We start from the raw sequence: 18,419 nt of genomic DNA, 5'->3' as shown, positions 1-18,419 counted from the left end.
CCGAGAGCAACTTGCAAAGGGCGTCTCGTCGCTTTCGAGTCGATTCCATTCCGATGCGTGAAGAGGTCGTAGAAGACTGCTGCTGCAATGCAAAAATATCCAAGTATGCACAACGCATTTGCCGCGCGAGCGGTCTGTTCGATCTCCCTCGTACAATGTTCCCGTGTCCTCAAAGACACACTCCGTATTCTATCAACATGACCTTTCACTGTACAATTTTTGACTCCAATGCATGACGGGAAAAAAGTAAAAGATAAAAACAAGTCGGGGTATCTATCAATGTTCATCAACTGCTACTGCCTCGAGAGCGCAGTTTGAGTTTCTCCATGAGTTTGCCAATCGTGACACTTTCATTCAAATCAAGGAAACCATTCGGCTGTTGTTCGAAAAAGCTCAGAACGACTTGGAGAGCTTGTCGTGCTTCGTCTGGAGTGGTCGTGGCATTGTGGAGTATGGAAGAAGTGGAGTCTCGCCTGAAATCTTGCTGTAGATGTGCCGGTAATGGCGGTGGTCGCATCATTTCCGAGGGAGTGACGGTGTGCGGCCGGTCGGCTGACGGGTGGCCGACTGAGACGGCTTGATTGAGACTGGCGAGTGGGTCCGGTTGTTCTTCCATGGGGGAGTCTAGGACTGCGTCGTTGCTGTATTTAGGTGTCATTGCGTCTCCGTTTGGAGGCATCCCTAAGTCCAACTGTGGAAAGGTCTGACTTCGTGGTCGATGTGAGTTGGCGTGTGGTAAGGCAGGTAGAAGTGGCCTCCCAGCAGATGTCGGCACGAAAGGTGATGGAGCAGTGCCTGAGTCGGGTGTGAAGAATGGTGATGTTGGGCTTATTGGGCCARGCGAGAAGCTTGAAGGTGCTGTGTCGGTGAATGCACTGTGCAGGGAGCTTGTACTTTGCGAATGGTATGGTACGTGTCTGCTGCCGAAGTTGAGATAGTCGTCTGGACTTTCATGCTTTAGACTCTCGCGGCTTTGAATACAGTGTAGCTCCACCGGCGAAGGAGAAGCGGCGCCTGAAGGTGATAAGGGGGAGGTTCCATCGCGGGGAGAATGCGAAGATGAAGCGAGATTGGAGCTAGAGTCGAAGTCGTCTGTTGCAAGTGATGCTTTTCGCGATCGCGCTCCCATGAGATTGTTCTTCAGCTTGAACTTCTCGATCCAGCTGGAGCTCAATGTCACCTCTGGACATGTTGTCGTGGTCGAAAAGGCGCGGGCCTGTCTGCGGATCAGCTCATCAGTGAGCGGATTGCCCTTCTTCTCCTAATATTCWTCATGAGCATGATTTCCAGCAGATGCCAGCTATAATTGCATACCTGATTCTTAGCCCAATTGGCGAGCGCCCGCTCAATGTCGGGCGAGCGTCCTTTCGGTCGCTTTGCGGGAGACCGACTGCCGTCTTCTTGTTGAAGGAGGTATTTCTCCTTTTGTCGCAGCACCTTGGAGACCGTGCTTTACACTCAGTCAGTACATGGGTGGAAAGTGCCGAATGTTCAAACAAGCCTCACCTTCGTTCGACCCCAAAGATTGCTATCAACGAGTCAGCCATGCTCTCAACCGATATAGAGGCCTCGACTTACTGCCAATTTCTGTTTGCTTGCTGTTGGGATGCTCCTCTGCGTACTGGCACATTCGCTTCCGGTCCAAGTCGGTCAGTGTTTTCCGCGGCGTTGTCGCAGATCTTGTTGATGTCGCAGAGACTGGGGTGTGGAGTTGGCCGGCAGACATGGGTTGAATCGGTTGAGCAGATTGAACAGGCTGCGCATACATGGGTTGGTAAGTTGAAGGAGCTTGAGTCCCCAACATGGACGGCCATTGCGGCATCACCAGAGGTTGCAGATGTTGATGCATTGGTCGTTGCTGTGCGTTGTTGCTGAATGCGCTAGGCTCCATGGCCATTTGAGGTGAAGCAAAGTTGAAGCCCTGGTATTCCTGTGCGGGCGTGCCATGATGTGAATGAGAATAGATCCGCGGGCTCTGGGTCCAGTGACTCGAAGGCGAGGAGCGAAACGCGGTATTGCGGTCATCGTCCGCCATGGCATCGACGTGCCAGGTGCGAAAGAAGGCCACCAGACCAGTAAACAGCGGTAGCGGGAMCGTGAGCTATGCTTTTGACTGCCACGATGTCTACATGCAGTGGATTGACGTTCTGCAGCGGCGGGATGGCGTTTAGGTGTTGCGGTTCGTTCGGCATCCACACGTCGACTGCGTACCAAAGCCCAGGCCGGATAGTCTCAGACACGGCGACAGCAACGGGAGGCCAAGGGACATAGTGCGCTATCGCAACAGCGGTAACCACGGTTCGATATATGCAGGTCCGGCGAGCTCTGGTGAAGCGCTCGGAAGGCACAGGTCGCAAGCGGGTTGCAGATCGAGAAGCCAAAGCAGTTAATTGCGGAGTCGACGTGGATATCAAGGTTCCTCACATGCCAGGGCGGAATGACGGTTCGGCCCTGGGATGGTTTTATTAGGACGACTTGGAGAGAAGGAGCACAGAGCAGAGGTGCAGCACAGCACAGCACAGCACAGGTCGACAACGACAACGGCCGGACATGGATGGCACTGCCTTGAAGAGAATCCCTGCGTTTCGGGATCGCCCCTAGGTCTTGCCAGAAAAGCAGCCCGACCCGCTTCCACCCACCCACCCTGTCAATTATTCTCGACGGGACTCGCTGCACTGGATTATGCATTTATGATTGATTGTCCATGTCCCGAGGCGCGTGGGCCGCGGCCGGTGGCGTGGGATGGGGTGAAGCACCCTCCCTGAGACGCTGGCCTGAGCTGAGCAGAGACCATGGGCGGCCGGCCGTCTGCCGTTCTCCTCGCCCACACACGCTCATCGCCCTCGATTCCTCCTCAGCATTATTCGCAGCAGCGTGGAGTCGGGACTGCCTAGGTAGTTTCGAGGTAGAGTGAAAACGGACTAGCGAATCCTGCCTGCATCTGGACGGTGATCCACACCTCTCCGCTAGGGGCACTCATCGCCAGCAGCCGGGAGTGAAACATGCTGGCAGTCCAGCCGGTAGCACCAAATGCTGCTTGGGCCGCAGAAACGGCCGCAGGCTTCTCGCACCACTCAAACCCGTTGGCGATCAAGCCCGTCTGCAGGCGCTGGACTAGCGTGGCGCTTCCCTGCACAACACTTCCAATGGCCGTGTGGAAGAGCCTCTTCAGTCGTTTTATTGCTCGGACTGCTGGGTTCTTCGCCATCAGCACTGCTGCGCCTGGCCCAAAGCAAACCCTCCAGGCAGCCAGGTCACAGATATGGGTCGGTCCCAGCGTCCATCTCCCTCGTGCTGCCATCGCCTGCTCGGCACCAAGAGTGCCTGCCACGATATCATTCGGCGGACCCGCTAACCATCCGGCTCGTCCCAAAGGCGCTGATGAGACCACGCTTTGCCTTTCAAGAACTCGACTCGCCGTTCGTCAAAGCTTAGTCGTCTAGTTCCAGTATGGCGAAGTCGTTTGTACAGAGTTTGGGGCGGGGAAAGAGAGCAGACGTGGCCCACGCACGCCATTGGCTGAAAGGCCACGCTCATTCTGCCAATCAGCATTTTACTTGCTGTCGCCTTTCTCGTCCACCCTTTCGCCTCGCGTCAACGACTCGGCAGCATCGAGTGGCCTGCAATATCCCTCCAACCTCGTTCGCATTATTCACAGAAGCACACGTCTAGGCTCTACGACCATGGCATGCAGACCTCGCTCCATCACAAACTACCTCGGAGTTGCTCGCCGGCTGCGGGAGAAACGCAGATCCGCAACGGCAGCGGCGAGCGGCAGCGCCATGATCGTTTCATCTAGATTGAACCGACGAGAGAAGGCTATTCGAACCTCGCCTTCAATTTCCTTGCGACGCTGATGACATGTCGAGGGTAGCATCTGCGATCTGGCAGTTTTACGGAGATTCTGGACAGTCTATTACGCTTTTGCGCCCAGTCGTCTTCCTGCGACAAGTGCAATCTTGCGAGATTGAACAATCGGATCCACTTCGACTTGGCCCGTGCAGCCAATACGGAATGAGATCTGTTTCTGGGGTTTGGTGGGTGGTTTGTGCATGAGCATAGGACGGCCAGCCTACTTGGCCGATCGAAGAGTCATGTTTGATTTCGTTGAGCCAACAAAGCGGTGAGCATCCGTTGCTAGCGACGGTCGATTTTTACGATGCATCATCGTGTATGTCAGAGAACAGCGGTCCGACTTCTGGCCAACCTCGACACAGCTGAGGGTCAACGTGGACTGACCGAAGTCGTCTACGCAGTGAAAGTATAGGACTGTTACGCCGAATGCCAACAGTGGCCTTCACTGTCAAATGCCTACATATTCTCTCCTACTTGGCAAAGAATGAGATGTCAGTGGGAGTATGCAATTGGAAACGAAGTCGATACTGTCGGCTAGCTGATCAGATCAAATCCTGCGTAAGCTACCCATCGCTGGCCCTGACCAAGGCCTGGAAAGATTGAAGGTCGCCGCTCTACCTGCAACGATCAAAGATGTCGTACCTTCTGCAACAACAGTGACGCGACTATTAGGAGATCATCTAAGTGAACACTTCACTTTCCACGAGACAGCTCATTTTCGTTGGCATATCTGCCCGTTCACGAGCGTAGTCATCGATTTACTAGGAGGAGAGCCGGCAATCTACAATTCCTCCGTCCCTCGCACATTACACGACACGAACATTGGTGTGTCTCTCCCAGACTATATCTTCGGCAGTCTTTCCTCCCTCATCGAGAACATGCATATGGCCTGATTGTCCTATCAGCTGAAGCCACAACATTTCAACGCAATACTTACAGATCATCCATTTACCTCCCGCGCGATTGTTACACTGCCACCATACCAACTCCGGATCATCTCTCTTGAGTTTATTAGCCGTCGCCTTCTGTCTGGTCGTCATGCCCCAAGCTCCGATAAACCACGCTCCACTCCGCATCTCCTCGATTCCCTCAGCATTCGGCACAGGAACAATAACCCTCTCAATCTTCGTTCTTTCAGGATCAAATCGGAGATGTATGGTATCAGGATAACCATTATTGATCTCCCACCCATCACTAAACCACGTCGCACACCACGAAGCCCCAAGAAGCCGGAAACAATCCGCCATAGTCCTTGATGCATCTTCAGCCTTCAAGGCTTGCACTCTAGGCTCAATAGGAGTCCTAGCATCGAGTAGCCATGCTCCGCCCTCGGATCGAGATGCGTCTGGACAATGGGCGTGACTGCAATCACTGGGTCTTTCGAAACGCTCAAAGAAGGTCTCGTCCCATATAGCTCCTATGAGTTCGAAACACTCCGCGGTTGTTCGGGAGGGATCTTCGGTCTTTACTTCTTCTGTTAGGGAGTGGAAGTCTTGATTACCGTCAAAAATCCAGGCACCGCTGGGTGAGCGTGTTGGGTCTACGCAGTGGACTTTGTTGGACCAGAGGCTTGTGTTGAATGTCATTGTAGGGAGGAAATAGATGAGATAAAGGTAGGTAGTAGGAGTAGCTTAATGTTGATTGATAAAGTCAGATTGAACACCTTCTCTAAGAACTTGAGACGTCGTTAGGTAGAGATATGTGTACGACTCTTTGAAGGATCAAGTGGCGCAGTTATATCACACGACGCAGATAAGCGCCTCGACCCTTGCATTTAAGCAATGATCACGCTCGCGGATCTACGACTTTCAAAACATGCAGTGTTAGGGAGAGCTAAATGCTTTGTTAAATAATATGTTCTAAATTGTCCAACGCTCAACGTAACTGGGCACCCGTCTGGCAATACTTGTCAGAAAATTCGCAGGTATGAATACCGGGACATCTGAAACTCTTGCCATCACGGCATGGTAATCAAGTATGTAAAAGATTCTCACAAGAATGAGCTTGTTGCGAAGAGCGCTGGCGTAACTTGAAAGATGCTGAGATCGCAATTTAAACATGGCCGATATGCACAATCAAGCAAGGCCTCTAACTATCCCATCCCATGGAAGAACGCCTTGTGAACCCACCCACGAAGGAACGCCAGGTCATATTCCTCTACACGTTGATTCTTTCACATCTTCACGCCAAGCTCCGAGTAGAAGTGGCACTGAGCGACATGTGTCTTCTTTCCAGTCTGCTGGTCGAAAATATGGCAGCCWTGCTTTGCAGCATTGGGAGGCTGTATGCGTTAGCACCTTCCTTTGCAGCAAATTACAAGTAGACTCACAGTATACAGATGCAAGCTGATAGCGAGCTCACTGTCGCTTGGGTTGCAGATACGGTGCAGTCCAAGTCGATCACTCATATAAGTCACACCTTCTTGCGGATAAGTCGTTTCCTTTATGATCTGTAGTTCCGATGGTCCTGAGAGACCATCTCGAGAGCAAGTATGCTCGGTGCTTGGGTAGCAGGATGTCGAAGCGGTAGCACAATGGGCAGGATTGTCTACATCCTGACATGGCCAGCCATAGACGGTCTCCCTCAAAGAACCCTTGAGGATTTTCATCACACAATGAGCGTTGGCATGGTCATGAATGGGAGAGCCTTTGCCAGGAGTCCAGACCAGAATGAGCTGTAGGGCGGAATGTGGTTAGCTTGGCATTTCCGTGCATCCAATTATAGCGGCTGTCGATGGTGCAATTCGCGCTAAACTGTATTGAGAGGGGGCATCTCAGAGAGCGACTCACCAAGTTTGCTTTTCCATTCCCCGAGTCTACCAAGTTCCTTGTGTATGCTCTGCTTGTGTCTGCGAAGGCGTACTTGGACCACTCTTTCTCGCGGGATTCGTACGAAGCCATGAGCCTCTTGAGCTCCTCCACGTCGACGCCGGAACTGTCGATGCCGTTGCTCGGACCCAGGATGGTGTTGATATCTGGATGAGGTCAGCGGAAGCTCCGGACGACTCGAGATGGAGAGGAAGACATACCCTCGACAAGCTGCTGGAAACAATCGCCTGTCTCCCAAGGCTCTGGGGAGCCGCGGGCGCTGTCATGGAGCGACGCCGCCTTGCGGTCCGGAGATTGCTCCTGGAGTGTGGTGCTGGTCGATACGTTCATGTTGATGGTGTGAGTTGGTTTGCGTCGTAGCGATAGACTTGGGTCAAGAATGTTGGAGAGGGCACGGCGGTGTGTGGGTGTCCTTTGGCGAAGCTGCAAAAGCAAGATACTGGTACCAGCCAAGCTAGGTGGGGACTTGGACCGACTCTTATGCTGGACGACCTGCACGAAGTTTGCTGCGATAAAGCAATGATTGTGGTTCAGAGGTATGCAAGTGTGTTGGCAGCATGCAGGACGGAGGTCCGAATGCTCTCCGCTGGTAGGTAGCCGTTATCCTTTGGTAGGGGGGAACGAGCAAGACAGCAGCAAGCAGTTATCAGCCGACGAGCCGGTGCTTCACGCCATACTTATCGCTCAGCTTCAACGAGTCGAGCTGCGACGGGGGATATCGTGCCAATTCCGAGAGCGCGAGGAGCTTTTTCGGAAGCACGCCCTGCAACTATGCAGCCGACGAGCCGGCGTGAGAGCTGCACAGTTGAAACCCGTGGGAAAACACTCGCATGAGACTTGCCAGCGACTCGCGATGGTTTTCGATTGATCGATAGATGTCGATTTCAGTTTATAGCCCTCTGTAGATTTGTGGATCGCACAACAATAGCCATATCGTTACAGATCTTGTTCGTCCGCCATCCCGCGTCCACAATTTTTGCGAAGTCAGCAATCGCACCAAGATTGTGCACGGACTCGAGACGTCACACTTTTCTACATTGCACATCACATTTGGAGACCACAGGACGCGCCTATATCGCCCACGAATTCACGAGCAGGAGCAGAGTGTGCTCGAAGATAACCACGGACCGTTCATAATACGCAAGCGTCGTAGTCCGCCAACCAACATCCTTTCTTCAACGCCGAYACCAACGCACATCGAGAACCCCGCTGAGGCGAGCCCACCGACAAGATGACGACCGTAGAGAAGATCTCGGCGATTGAGGCCGAAATGGCCAAGACGCAGAAGAACAAGGTGGGTGATTTAAACGTGGTATAAGTGTGCGGTGCGGCCGTGCTGATTGTATATATCCAGGCCACATCCTTCCATCTGGGACAACTGAAGGCGAAATTGGCGAAGCTGAAGAAAGAGCTACTCACACCAACATCGAGCGGTGGCGGCGGCGGAGTGGGTTTCGATGTCGCGCGAACTGGTGTGGCGTCTGTTGGCTTCATAGGCTTCCCATCGGTGGGCAAGTCAACACTCATGTCAAGACTTACTGGCCAGCACTCCGAAGCGGCTGCATACGAATTCACAACGCTCACAACTGTACCTGGACAAGTCATGTACAACGGTGCCAAGATTCAGATGCTGGATTTGCCTGGTATCATCCAGGGTGCCAAGGACGGTAAAGGTCGTGGTCGACAGGTCATTGCTGTTGCGAAGACTTGCCATTTGATCTTCATCGTCCTCGACGTCAACAAGCCTCTCACGGATAAGCGAATCATCGAGACTGAATTGGAAGGCTTCGGGATCAGAGTGAACAAGCAGCCGCCAAACATCAAGATTACGAAGAAGGACAAGGGAGGAATCTCAATCACTTCCACCGTGCCACTTTCGCACATCGAYAATGACGAGGTCAAGGCCGTTATGAATGAATATCGCATGGCCAATTGCGACATTGCCATTCGATGTGACGCTACAATCGACGACCTGATCGATGTTATTGAAGCCAAGAGCAGAGCATACATTCCTGTCATCTACGCCCTCAACAAGATCGACGCCATCAGTATCGAAGAGCTGGACCTGCTATACAGAATTCCAAATGCCTGCCCAATCTCCTCAGAGCATGGTTGGAACGTCGATGAGCTCATGGAGCAAATGTGGGAGAAGCTCAACCTGCGTCGTGTCTACACGAAGCCCAAGGGAAAGCAGCCCGATTACTCGGCCCCTGTTGTGTTGAGAAGTACGGCTTGCACAGTCGAGGACTTCTGTAATGCTATTCACAAGACCATTGTGGATGACTTCCGAGTTGCTATTGTGTACGGACGAAGTGTAAAGCATCAGCCTCAAAGAGTTGGCCTCACCCATGAATTGGGAGATGAGGATATCATCACATTGGTCAAGAAATGAAGGACTTTGCCGAGAAGTCCTAAAAGAGCACGGGAAAGCTCCGGGCTGAAAGGGCCTACCAGCTCGGTAGCCGGAAGGTGTGGAAATAGAGTGGAAAGACGATATGTGAGGTGGGAATGCTTGCAGATGAGGCCCAAGCATCGACTTTGCATCGTCCTGCGCAAGGAGCGCATGTGGGCGTTGGCTTTAAGCGCCAGACCCAGCTTACCGCTGCAGCTGTGGAAGTGCGAGAATGGTCGATCCGCCTTGGGTAATGCATCAAAGAAGGCATTGGCACGATTTGGACAGCCACCAAAGAAGGGATTTCGAAGGCTTTTGACCACACTATGGAGTTTCCTGCCTACTCGGCCCGAGCCATGGCAGCAGAGTCCTGAAAAACGGTCAGCGATATTACAGCAATGAAAGGGAAGATCTCACGAACCAGATAGACCTGATAGAAATCCATCTTCAACGACCCTCCGTCCTCTACAAAGTGTGCTCGAGCAGCCCAGTCCACAGTCGTACTCTTCCCATCCTTGAGCTCATACCCAACGGTGCCATAGAGCATGACATCGTTGGAGTTGGCACCAAAGGAGAAGATCTTGGTGGGGTTATGGGATCGTTTGGCTACTTTCTCCCACATTGCATGTCTCAATTTAATGATTGCTAGAGATTGTCAGCTCTGTTCAAGATGCGAGTTTATGGTAGATTGGATAGCTTACCTTCCCGACCGCTCACTTCATTCAAACCCATGATTAATTTGGCATCCTTGGTGAATGCATCGGCATATTGTTCATGGCCGGTGGGACTGTCTGATGTTTGGTAGAATTGTTCAAAGAAGGAGGCTATGGCGGGTTTGACTTGGTTGTCGCTGGGGACTGAGGCGGAGTATTGACTCATTGTGAATGCTTTCAGAGGATGTGATTGGGTGAATGATGTAGGAAGAATGAAGTGTTGTGCTTGTCTTGTTGCCAAAGATCGTTTTGATGACGGTAGGTGGGGGTGGGGGTGTTGTCGGCTCGGATACGGTGCGCTTTTAGCGACAACTCTGCAACAATCTTTTTTTAGTAGAACTAAGGTACACTACTTACGCCACCTCGGAACATAACCGTTCCGAGAGGTTAGCGGTGATTTTTAGTTATTATACGGGCGCTTCCGATATAGCCTCTTTATCTAGTATATAGATATAGTCCTAATCGATAGATTAATCGTAGAAGTAAAGTTGTCTAAAGCTTATATCTATAACTATATATTAGGCACTCCCTTTATATAGTAAATAGATCGAGAAGTAGATATACGCCCGTATAATACGTTTACGACTATTAAAGTAGTACTATATAGATATTTATTAAAGGAACGAACGAAATTACTAAAAATAACTCCTCTCTAAACTTACGAAGTACCTACTATTTTTATTCTTATCGCAACCTTTTAGATTAACGACGCTTCGACCGATTACGCGTATAATTTGCGAGTAGTTTACTTATATTTTTAGATAATTACGAAACCTTCGAGATCGTCCGCTTATAGCTTAAACCTTCTAGGGTAGGATATTATTACTCTACTTCCTCGGTTCTTAGCTCTCCTTTAATTTCTAGCTCTCCCTTAATCTATAATCGAGTAAGTAGCTATCTTTACGATTATATAGGCTAGAAACGTATAAATATCTTACTAAACGAAGGTAGCGACTCGTCGTTACTATTATTAGTAGCGTTATACTTTATAGTAGTATTAACCTACTCTTTACTCTTCTATCGAATTTAGTATTAGACTTTATCTACTAACGTTTATATAGAAAGATAGTATATATACTTCTAAGGTCGGCTCTACTTTAATTACTAGCTTTAACTCTACCTTAACTTCTTATTTTACCTTCTTCTTCTTCTTCTAAGAGCCCTTACTTTTTAGAGTAGTAGTAGCCTTAGTAAGATTTGCATTAACCTCGGCCTCGTATAATAGGTTATCCGTAGGCTACGATATAGAACGTCTCTTAAAGATAAGGAATATCTTATATTACTTTCGAGATAGCTAGCCCTTTATATTAATATCGTTTAGAAAGATACGACTTAGCTTCCTATCTTTAAAGTCTATATCTAGAGGTTAAATAGGCCTATCTCGGTTATTATACGACTRCGTAATATATATATAGGTATTATCCGGATATTCTATCTCCTTAGTAATATGCGGTTTATTATCGAAGCTACGAATAGCAGCTGCTATATCTTTAATATTATAATCCGGTACCGCGATATCCTTAGGCGTACCTATATCCTATTAGCGATTAATTATACGGCGGTATAGATAAATGCAATAATAGTATATAATATATATAGTATACTTAGAGAATCCCTTATCTTTCTTTAACCTACTCTACTTTAGTATCTTATCTAGATTATCTAGGGCAATATAGTATCTCGTAATAACAATTATAATAATAAACCTAACTTATATAGTTACTATTATAGAAATAGCCTTTATAATACTATCCTTCGACCGTTAGCTAGGGGGTAGATTACCTATATAGTACTTATACTTCGGTAGATTTATTACCGCTTCCTTTTCGATCTTAATCTATCGTATATAGGTTGCCTTTATACTAGTAAGCTACGCTTTATCTAGGAGGCTCCTACTAATATGTCTATTAAGAACCTCGTCGTCTAATATCTCGCTTTTATTAGAGTTAATAATAATTAGTATAGTACTTAAGGATAGCGTATTCGTCCGTAGCGGTATTAGTATCGCCCGTATAATCGGTTTATTCGAAGGTACCGGCGGTATTAGGTTATAATCGCTATAGAAGTAATATTTCTTATTATCTAGTATATACTTTATATAGTCGAATTAGGGCCGAGTAGGGTATATACGCTTCTACACTTTCTTTACTTGCTTCTTAGAACCTATCGGTATAAAGCAGACTCGTAGATATAGCGTCGTATATATTCGTATAAAGGAAGGAATATCGTTTATAGGAAGGGGGTTAGAGGAGGATTTTAGTAAAGGGGCAACCTTTTATCGCTTTATAGGTATAACTACGTAAAGACGGGGGATAGAGCGTACGCTGCTTAATAAGTATTATATAGATAGATATATAGGCGCATAAATTTATTATATAGTTATTATAGAGTTCTTATAGAGATTATAGCCGGGGCCGCTAATACTAGTAGGGATAGAAGCATATTAGCTATATATCCCCGGTATATATAGTCCTATTAGAGTATTAGAACGCAACGTAATCCTATTATACCGATAATCTATTCCGACTTATCCGACTAATAATTAACCTCCGATATATCGCTATTACTACTTTTCGAGTTATCCTCTTTTAAAAGCTCTCTATTAATTAAACCCTCTAGTGCCTTCTTAAGCTCTTTATACGAGCGGTTATTATCGTACTAATCGCGAAACGCCTATATAATATCTTCCGAGTCGACCTAAAATCCTTCCTACTTCCTACCGCTACGGGGAATTAATATCTTATATAGTATATCCTTAGGAACCTTACGTAGCTCTTCTACGAGGTTCTCGTATACGATCTAGTACTATAGCTTTTATACGCTTAGTATAAACTTATACGAGCTTAGTCGACCGAGCGGAAAGCCCTTTATCTTTAGAATACTTAAGTAGAGCTTAAGCATCTCCTATAGAATATACTCCTTAGAATCTATATATATTAGCAAATAATTTAAGATCTATTATATGCGTTCGCTAGTATAAACGTACCCTACTTTGCGTAAGCTTCTATAAGACTATTAAAGTAGGCCTTATCGATTAGATACCTAATACTTAGCTTTCCCTCCTTCTCTGCCTAGTTATAGCGATAGCTTAGTATACTACCCCTTACGTACGGTCTATTAGATTGTCTTCGTACGGGGTGCTTATTCTATATATATACGAACGAGGCTAGTTCTTTCCGCATAATAGGTATATAGATATACTTTATAATAATACGGTTAGCCTTCTTTGCTTTATAAAACTACCCCTTCTTCTTTAATATTATAAARAAGCCCTATAATATTAAGATTAATTAGCCTAACCCGTATAATTAGATTCGGATATAACGGGAGCGTTRCTAAAGYATATATAGATAATATGCTYTATATACTTATATACTATRCCTTAAACCTTCCTCGTATAAGCTAGCCCTACTATRCCTCGATACGGAYATTAGTAGTRCTTATTCTAAATATAAAGTAGCGGCGAAAGCGTACTTTACGCCTACGAATAATYCTTACGTATTAGTATTAAGCCTACGCTATAAGGAGTRTCTCTTTACCCTTATCTATCCGAATAATAYRAGGTACTCTYRTAAGCTTTTTATAAGCTTTCGYAAAGTTAGATAGTATAGAYACTATTATACGGGTAGAGGGTCTAAGATAGGTATATAGAATAAACCGTATATCTGCATTAATAGTAGTATAGATCTAAAAGCTATAGTCCTTAAGTTTATAGTATATATCTATACTCTAGACTATATTAGGGCTAGGCGTAATATACTTCCTACGGYRACGTATAAACTTCGTAGCCCTATTATACGRGCTAGCGGGATAGACCTCGCGGGCTATCTYRTATAGTCGCTTCYTACGATGTAGTAGTATATTAGTAAACCCCTTTCTACCCTATAGATATATATCGTATAAATATACTAACCTACTAAGCGYAAGCCGCGTACGATCGGTTATACGGAAGTRTRTTTATARTAATATTATTCTATATACTCTAAGGTTCGAGCGATTAATCTCCTTCTTTATAATCTTTTTATATTCCTYTTAAMGCTTAAGGAACTCTCCTTCTCTTAGTYGTTTCTTAATRCCTATACTCCGCCGAAGCTATATAAAGGTATAGTACTTAATCGYAAATCCCTYCTCGTTTAATTTATCTAYRATATACGTATCTAGTAGAGCTTYRAGGTAGAAGAGTTCGGYTATTCGRATACGAAGRAGRGGATTATYRTAAARACTRTTCTTTAACGAYTATYRGGGTTCGCTACCGTTCTCTACGACGATTAYACGGATAGTCCGTTCGRAGRTATATAGCTATTATAAATAGAGGAAGGTTTAAATRTCGGTAATACTCGTATTATTATTCTAGAGTTTAACGACTTTTAGATAAAGATTAGGGGGGATAGAAGGGAAGCGGCCTATTATATAGAATATACGTATAATAGGGTAGAGGGTAGACGGGAAAGGAATTAGCGTAGTAAGAGGTTATAAACCTTAGCGAAAACTTTGCTAAAAACTATAGGGTTAGGGTTAGAGTAGTATATTTCTTTAATATAGAGCGATAGTAATATAAATCGTAGGATATTTATAGGGACAAATTATACGAACGTATAAAGTAAGGAGGAGTTATATTTTAGRTATAGAAGTAAGTAATTATAAAATAGAAAATATWTTTTAAAAGTAGTTTTTAAGTGCTATAATTAAGGCCCTCGTAACCTATTAGAAACTCCTAACGCTTAAAGCTGCTAGTATAAAGAACTTAAAAGAGATTCCCTCCTCCTCTAGATACTCTTAACGCCCTAATTACCTCTTTAAAAACTACCCTCTACTCTAATTAAGCCCTATTACTAGTACTCTACTATCCCTATTCTCTAGCGACTACTAGTACGCCTAGACCTCGTTACCTACGATATACTACGCTTTAGCCGTACCTAATCTCTATCCTAGCGATTAAGTAAGTCCCTACGGTCGTAGCTATAAGCCTAATAATAAAACTTATAGTTACTATAGACATTATAGAAGTTCTTCTTCTAGATTATATAGCTCTATTCCCGTTAGTATCGCATACCTTTATATAGGTAAGAAACATACCTAGAAGTTCTTATCGCTATTCTAATACCGCTCGTACCTCTTATCCGTTCCTATTTCTTCTTTATTACTATCTACTACTCTCTCGTCGGGGTATACCGTTCTACTACGATATTATTAGCCGGTATACTTCGATAATTCTCTAATAAGATTATATAGACCGGCTCTAAATTAATAAAGCGTTAACGTAGGAGTAACGGTTATAGATTTTAATAGCTAGATCGAATATTAGATCTTAAGTTAGGAAGCGACGGCTAGCTTTTAACTCTATTAGCTCCTTCTACTTCTTATTAATAGTAAATCCTACTTACTCGAGCTATTATACGGGTTAGTATTACTCTTAGAATATTAAATTCCTAGCTCCTACTCTATCTACCCTTACGTCGATAATTCTTCTTCCTCTAATAGGACCTCTATCGATTAAAAGTAGGTTAAAGGCCGGTTTAGTAGTTATCCTCGCGGTCGTTAAGGTAGTAGGTATTTATACGGGGGAGTAGGAGGAGAGAGGAGGATATAGGTAGGTAGTAAAGGGGTAGTATAGTAGTAGGAGTAGTAGGTATTAATATTAGTATTTAGGTATTAATAAGAGTCGCTAAAAGAGTAGTAGGTATTTATCCTACTACTCTTTTAGAGATCTTACTTACCTATATAGAGAGTTATATAGCTACCTACGTACCTACCTTATTACGCTTTTACTTTTATTATACCTTACTCTTTAGTACCTCTCCTTTATATATATTTAGATAAGAGTCGCTTAAAGAGTAGTAGGTATTTATCCTACTATAAAAGTAGCTAGTATAATAGTCCGCGAGTAGAGTAGATAATAGAATATATAATTTAATAAAAAGAGTAGAAACTTTCCTATTTAGGAAGGAACTATAATATTACTATAATATTATACTAAGCTCCTATTRCGAACTCGTAATAGCTAAAATCGAGATTATATAGAAGAAAGAAGAGCACTAATTCTTTATACCTTATTCCTTCCGACCCTAAGACTTACTTTAAGACCTACGAGACTACTTATCCTTTCCTAAACGCAGACCCTTTAACTAATTATCCGTAGCTATACTTATAATTATTCCGCACTTAGGTCGTTAGTATATATTCTCTAGTCTGCTATTATACGCTTTTAGCCTCTCCTAATAAGCTCTCTTACTAGCTATCCTATCGCTATACTAGTAGGTACTCTTAGTTCCCCGCTAGATATAGTTACTATAGGCTAAGTTTAAATATCTACGCTAGATTATATAGCGCTATTCTCGTTAGCGTCGAATACCTTTATACGGGTAGGAAATATACTAGAAATAGCCCTAGGCCTTTAATTATATTACTATCGTAGTCCTTCTGCTTCTTATAATCTCTATAATACTTCTCCTTAGTTAATATTATTCTACTACGATATTATTAGCTATTATACTTTAATAATTCTCTAATAGGATTATATAAACCGGCTCGTAATTAGAAAGGCGTCGACGTAGTTCGGACGGTCTCGGATATTATTAATCCTATTAGTAAAGCTATTATAGATCTCGACGTGCTTAATAGTAGGCTTAGCTATTATCTTCCTCTACTCGTAGTTAAGGGAGAATCCTATTTTCTTAAGCTATTATACGGGTTAGCGCTACTCTTAAAATATTAAATTCCTAGCTTATACTCTTATAAAGTTCTACTTAAAATATCCGTATTCGCTATTATTATCCGGATTCTTAGAGAAAGTTCTAGCCCTCTAGTATTTCGTAGTATCGATATAATCTAGCTATAGGTATAGTAACTTAGGCTTCTTCGCCTTCTTAGGCTTTTATATAGGTAGTATAGAGGAGGGAGGAGGATATAGGTAAGTAGTAAAGGGGTAGTATAGTAGTAGGAGTAGTAGATATTAATATTAGTATTTAGGTATTAATAAGAGTCGCTAAAAGAGTAGTAGGTCTTTATCCTATTACTCTTTTAGAGATCTTACTTACTTATATAGAGAGTTATATAGCTACTCGCGTAATACTATTATACCTTTACTTTATCCTTACTATTATTACTTAAGTATCGTAGACTTAAATAAAATTACTTTAAAGAAGGAAAGCGAGGACATTAYACGCGCATATTAAATTACGCTACTTGTTACTTATTATACGGAATACACCTTTAATTACCGAGGTTCTAATACCCTATAATGCTAGCGTCGCACTATCGCCTAAAAGGATTGTTGCAGAGTTGTTCTTAAAAACGCGCCGTACTCGGATGCTGCGCTTTCGCCTTCGGGCAGCTTTCACGCCAAGGTGCCGCTCATCCAGAGATGGTCTCACGACTGCTCCTCCTTACTTTCGACCATCAGGCAAAAATCTTTCGATTGGACCATGAATACATCGGAAAGGAGTGGCCAGAGGCACAAAGTACTCAATGCAGCACTGTCCCATCCTGGCCACTCTCGAAAGACTCTATGCTTGATGGACAAAGCCGGGCATGGACTCCGGCCGCATCCAGCAGGACCATGAATCACAAAGGACGAATCGCATTATGGAGAGGGACGACCACTATCATTTATACAGCTAGTAATTCCATGATGTCTTCGATTTCAAGCCCACAAGCATAAAACACGTAGCATGCGTCCYCGCTATGAGCCGCTAGATGGAACCTCTGGTTGCAAGATACGGCCAGTCAACCTTATGACGGCCAGCGAGGTACAGAGGTCCCGTACGAGCAAGAAGTTAGGATACTCACTGGGCTCTGGACTATCCCATTCAAGGCTCTCGGTTGCCTAGCAGGCAACTACCATCTCGATGGGTATGCTCTCGGGTCCTGGTTGTGCGGAATAAGCACCTCGCCCAGCAGGCTCGTTATGCTAAGGCATGCCCGTGGACGATGACATTGAGTTCATACTGCCAGTTCGAGAAGTACTGTACGTTGCTCAGCTCTGAGGATGGGATTCAAGAACGTCCGAATGGATCTGGCTCATGAGACTCCTGGGAACCTGTTCTTGCTGCCAGGTGTGGCTCTGCTCGTCCGACCAGAGCTGTCGATATGAGGATTATTCATCGGGATACGACATCCTCAGTCATGCCCATGGTGTCCCAAAACCTCACTCTCTGCAGAGTCGACAATTCTAGACTTGCTAGAACTATTGCTGCTAGCAGAGTGGCCGGTTAATCAATCGAGAGAGTTGTTCAGGGCGCTTTTATTGATCATGACTTCTCCTATCGACACTCTGCATCTGGCCAACTTGTTCTGGTGAATTGCACTGAGCTATGCTGGACGCTCCTAGCCGTATAGATTCAGGCCGCCCTGGCTGCGTCTACATCTATGCCACTGACACTTCACCACGGAGTCCTGATGCTAGAGTGGGCTATTTGTATGATGTCTTTGAAGTCCATTCTTCCAGGTCCAGCCCTGCAAGTATCGATGCTGGCGGGATCCTTAAGACGCTTCCTGGCCGATTTCGTGGCCACGGCGCTCACACAAGGTCTCCTCGATAGTTCAATCAAGGTCTTGGAGCGTCGTAAGCAGATTCAAGAAACACGGCAGATATTGTAATGTTTGCCGGACGACGCGCAAGAATTGGTGGCA

The 18,419-nt window shown here is 45.4% G+C and overlaps 6 protein-coding genes; 1 reads left to right on the top strand and 5 right to left on the bottom strand.

Moving 5' to 3' along the window:
• Positions 1-286: 286 nt before the first annotated feature.
• Positions 287-2,035, bottom strand: RCC_02683 (uncharacterized protein; the record flags this gene model as incomplete). XM_023767973.1 has 4 exons in its annotated part: positions 287-1,261; positions 1,315-1,450; positions 1,507-1,528; positions 1,579-2,035. The coding sequence occupies 4 exons, from the start codon at positions 2,033-2,035 to the stop codon at positions 287-289; spliced, it is 1,590 nt and encodes a 529-aa protein (XP_023623741.1).
• An 855-nt stretch (positions 2,036-2,890) lies between these two features.
• Positions 2,891-3,301, bottom strand: RCC_02682 (uncharacterized protein; the record flags this gene model as incomplete). The annotated part of the gene is made up of 1 exon (XM_023767972.1): positions 2,891-3,301. One exon carries the CDS (start codon positions 3,299-3,301, stop codon positions 2,891-2,893), a length of 411 nt encoding a protein of 136 aa, XP_023623740.1.
• Positions 3,302-4,661: 1,360 nt separating this feature from the next.
• Positions 4,662-5,441, bottom strand: RCC_02681 (uncharacterized protein; the record flags this gene model as incomplete). XM_023767971.1 has 2 exons in its annotated part: positions 4,662-4,744; positions 4,793-5,441. The coding sequence occupies 2 exons, from the start codon at positions 5,439-5,441 to the stop codon at positions 4,662-4,664; spliced, it is 732 nt and encodes a 243-aa protein (XP_023623739.1).
• Positions 5,442-6,028: 587 nt separating this feature from the next.
• Positions 6,029-7,013, bottom strand: RCC_02680 (related to Cysteine dioxygenase; the record flags this gene model as incomplete). XM_023767970.1 has 4 exons in its annotated part: positions 6,029-6,136; positions 6,185-6,529; positions 6,645-6,829; positions 6,884-7,013. 4 exons carry the CDS (start codon positions 7,011-7,013, stop codon positions 6,029-6,031), a joined length of 768 nt encoding a protein of 255 aa, XP_023623738.1.
• A 901-nt stretch (positions 7,014-7,914) lies between these two features.
• Positions 7,915-9,075, top strand: RCC_02679 (probable developmentally regulated GTP-binding protein; the record flags this gene model as incomplete). XM_023767969.1 has 2 exons in its annotated part: positions 7,915-7,977; positions 8,038-9,075. The coding sequence occupies 2 exons, from the start codon at positions 7,915-7,917 to the stop codon at positions 9,073-9,075; spliced, it is 1,101 nt and encodes a 366-aa protein (XP_023623737.1).
• Positions 9,076-9,415: 340 nt separating this feature from the next.
• On the bottom strand, positions 9,416-9,954 carry RCC_02678 (uncharacterized protein; the record flags this gene model as incomplete). XM_023767968.1 has 3 exons in its annotated part: positions 9,416-9,445; positions 9,497-9,720; positions 9,777-9,954. The coding sequence occupies 3 exons, from the start codon at positions 9,952-9,954 to the stop codon at positions 9,416-9,418; spliced, it is 432 nt and encodes a 143-aa protein (XP_023623736.1).
• Positions 9,955-18,419: the final 8,465 nt, after the last annotated feature.

The sequence above is a fragment of the Ramularia collo-cygni genome (assembly GCF_900074925.1).
Source record: "Ramularia collo-cygni strain URUG2 genome assembly, contig: RCC_scaffold03, whole genome shotgun sequence".
Classification (NCBI taxonomy): domain Eukaryota; kingdom Fungi; phylum Ascomycota; class Dothideomycetes; order Mycosphaerellales; family Mycosphaerellaceae; genus Ramularia; species Ramularia collo-cygni.
The sequence above is the reverse complement of the archived record's forward strand: the minus strand, read 5'-3'. Positions and strand labels throughout refer to the sequence as shown.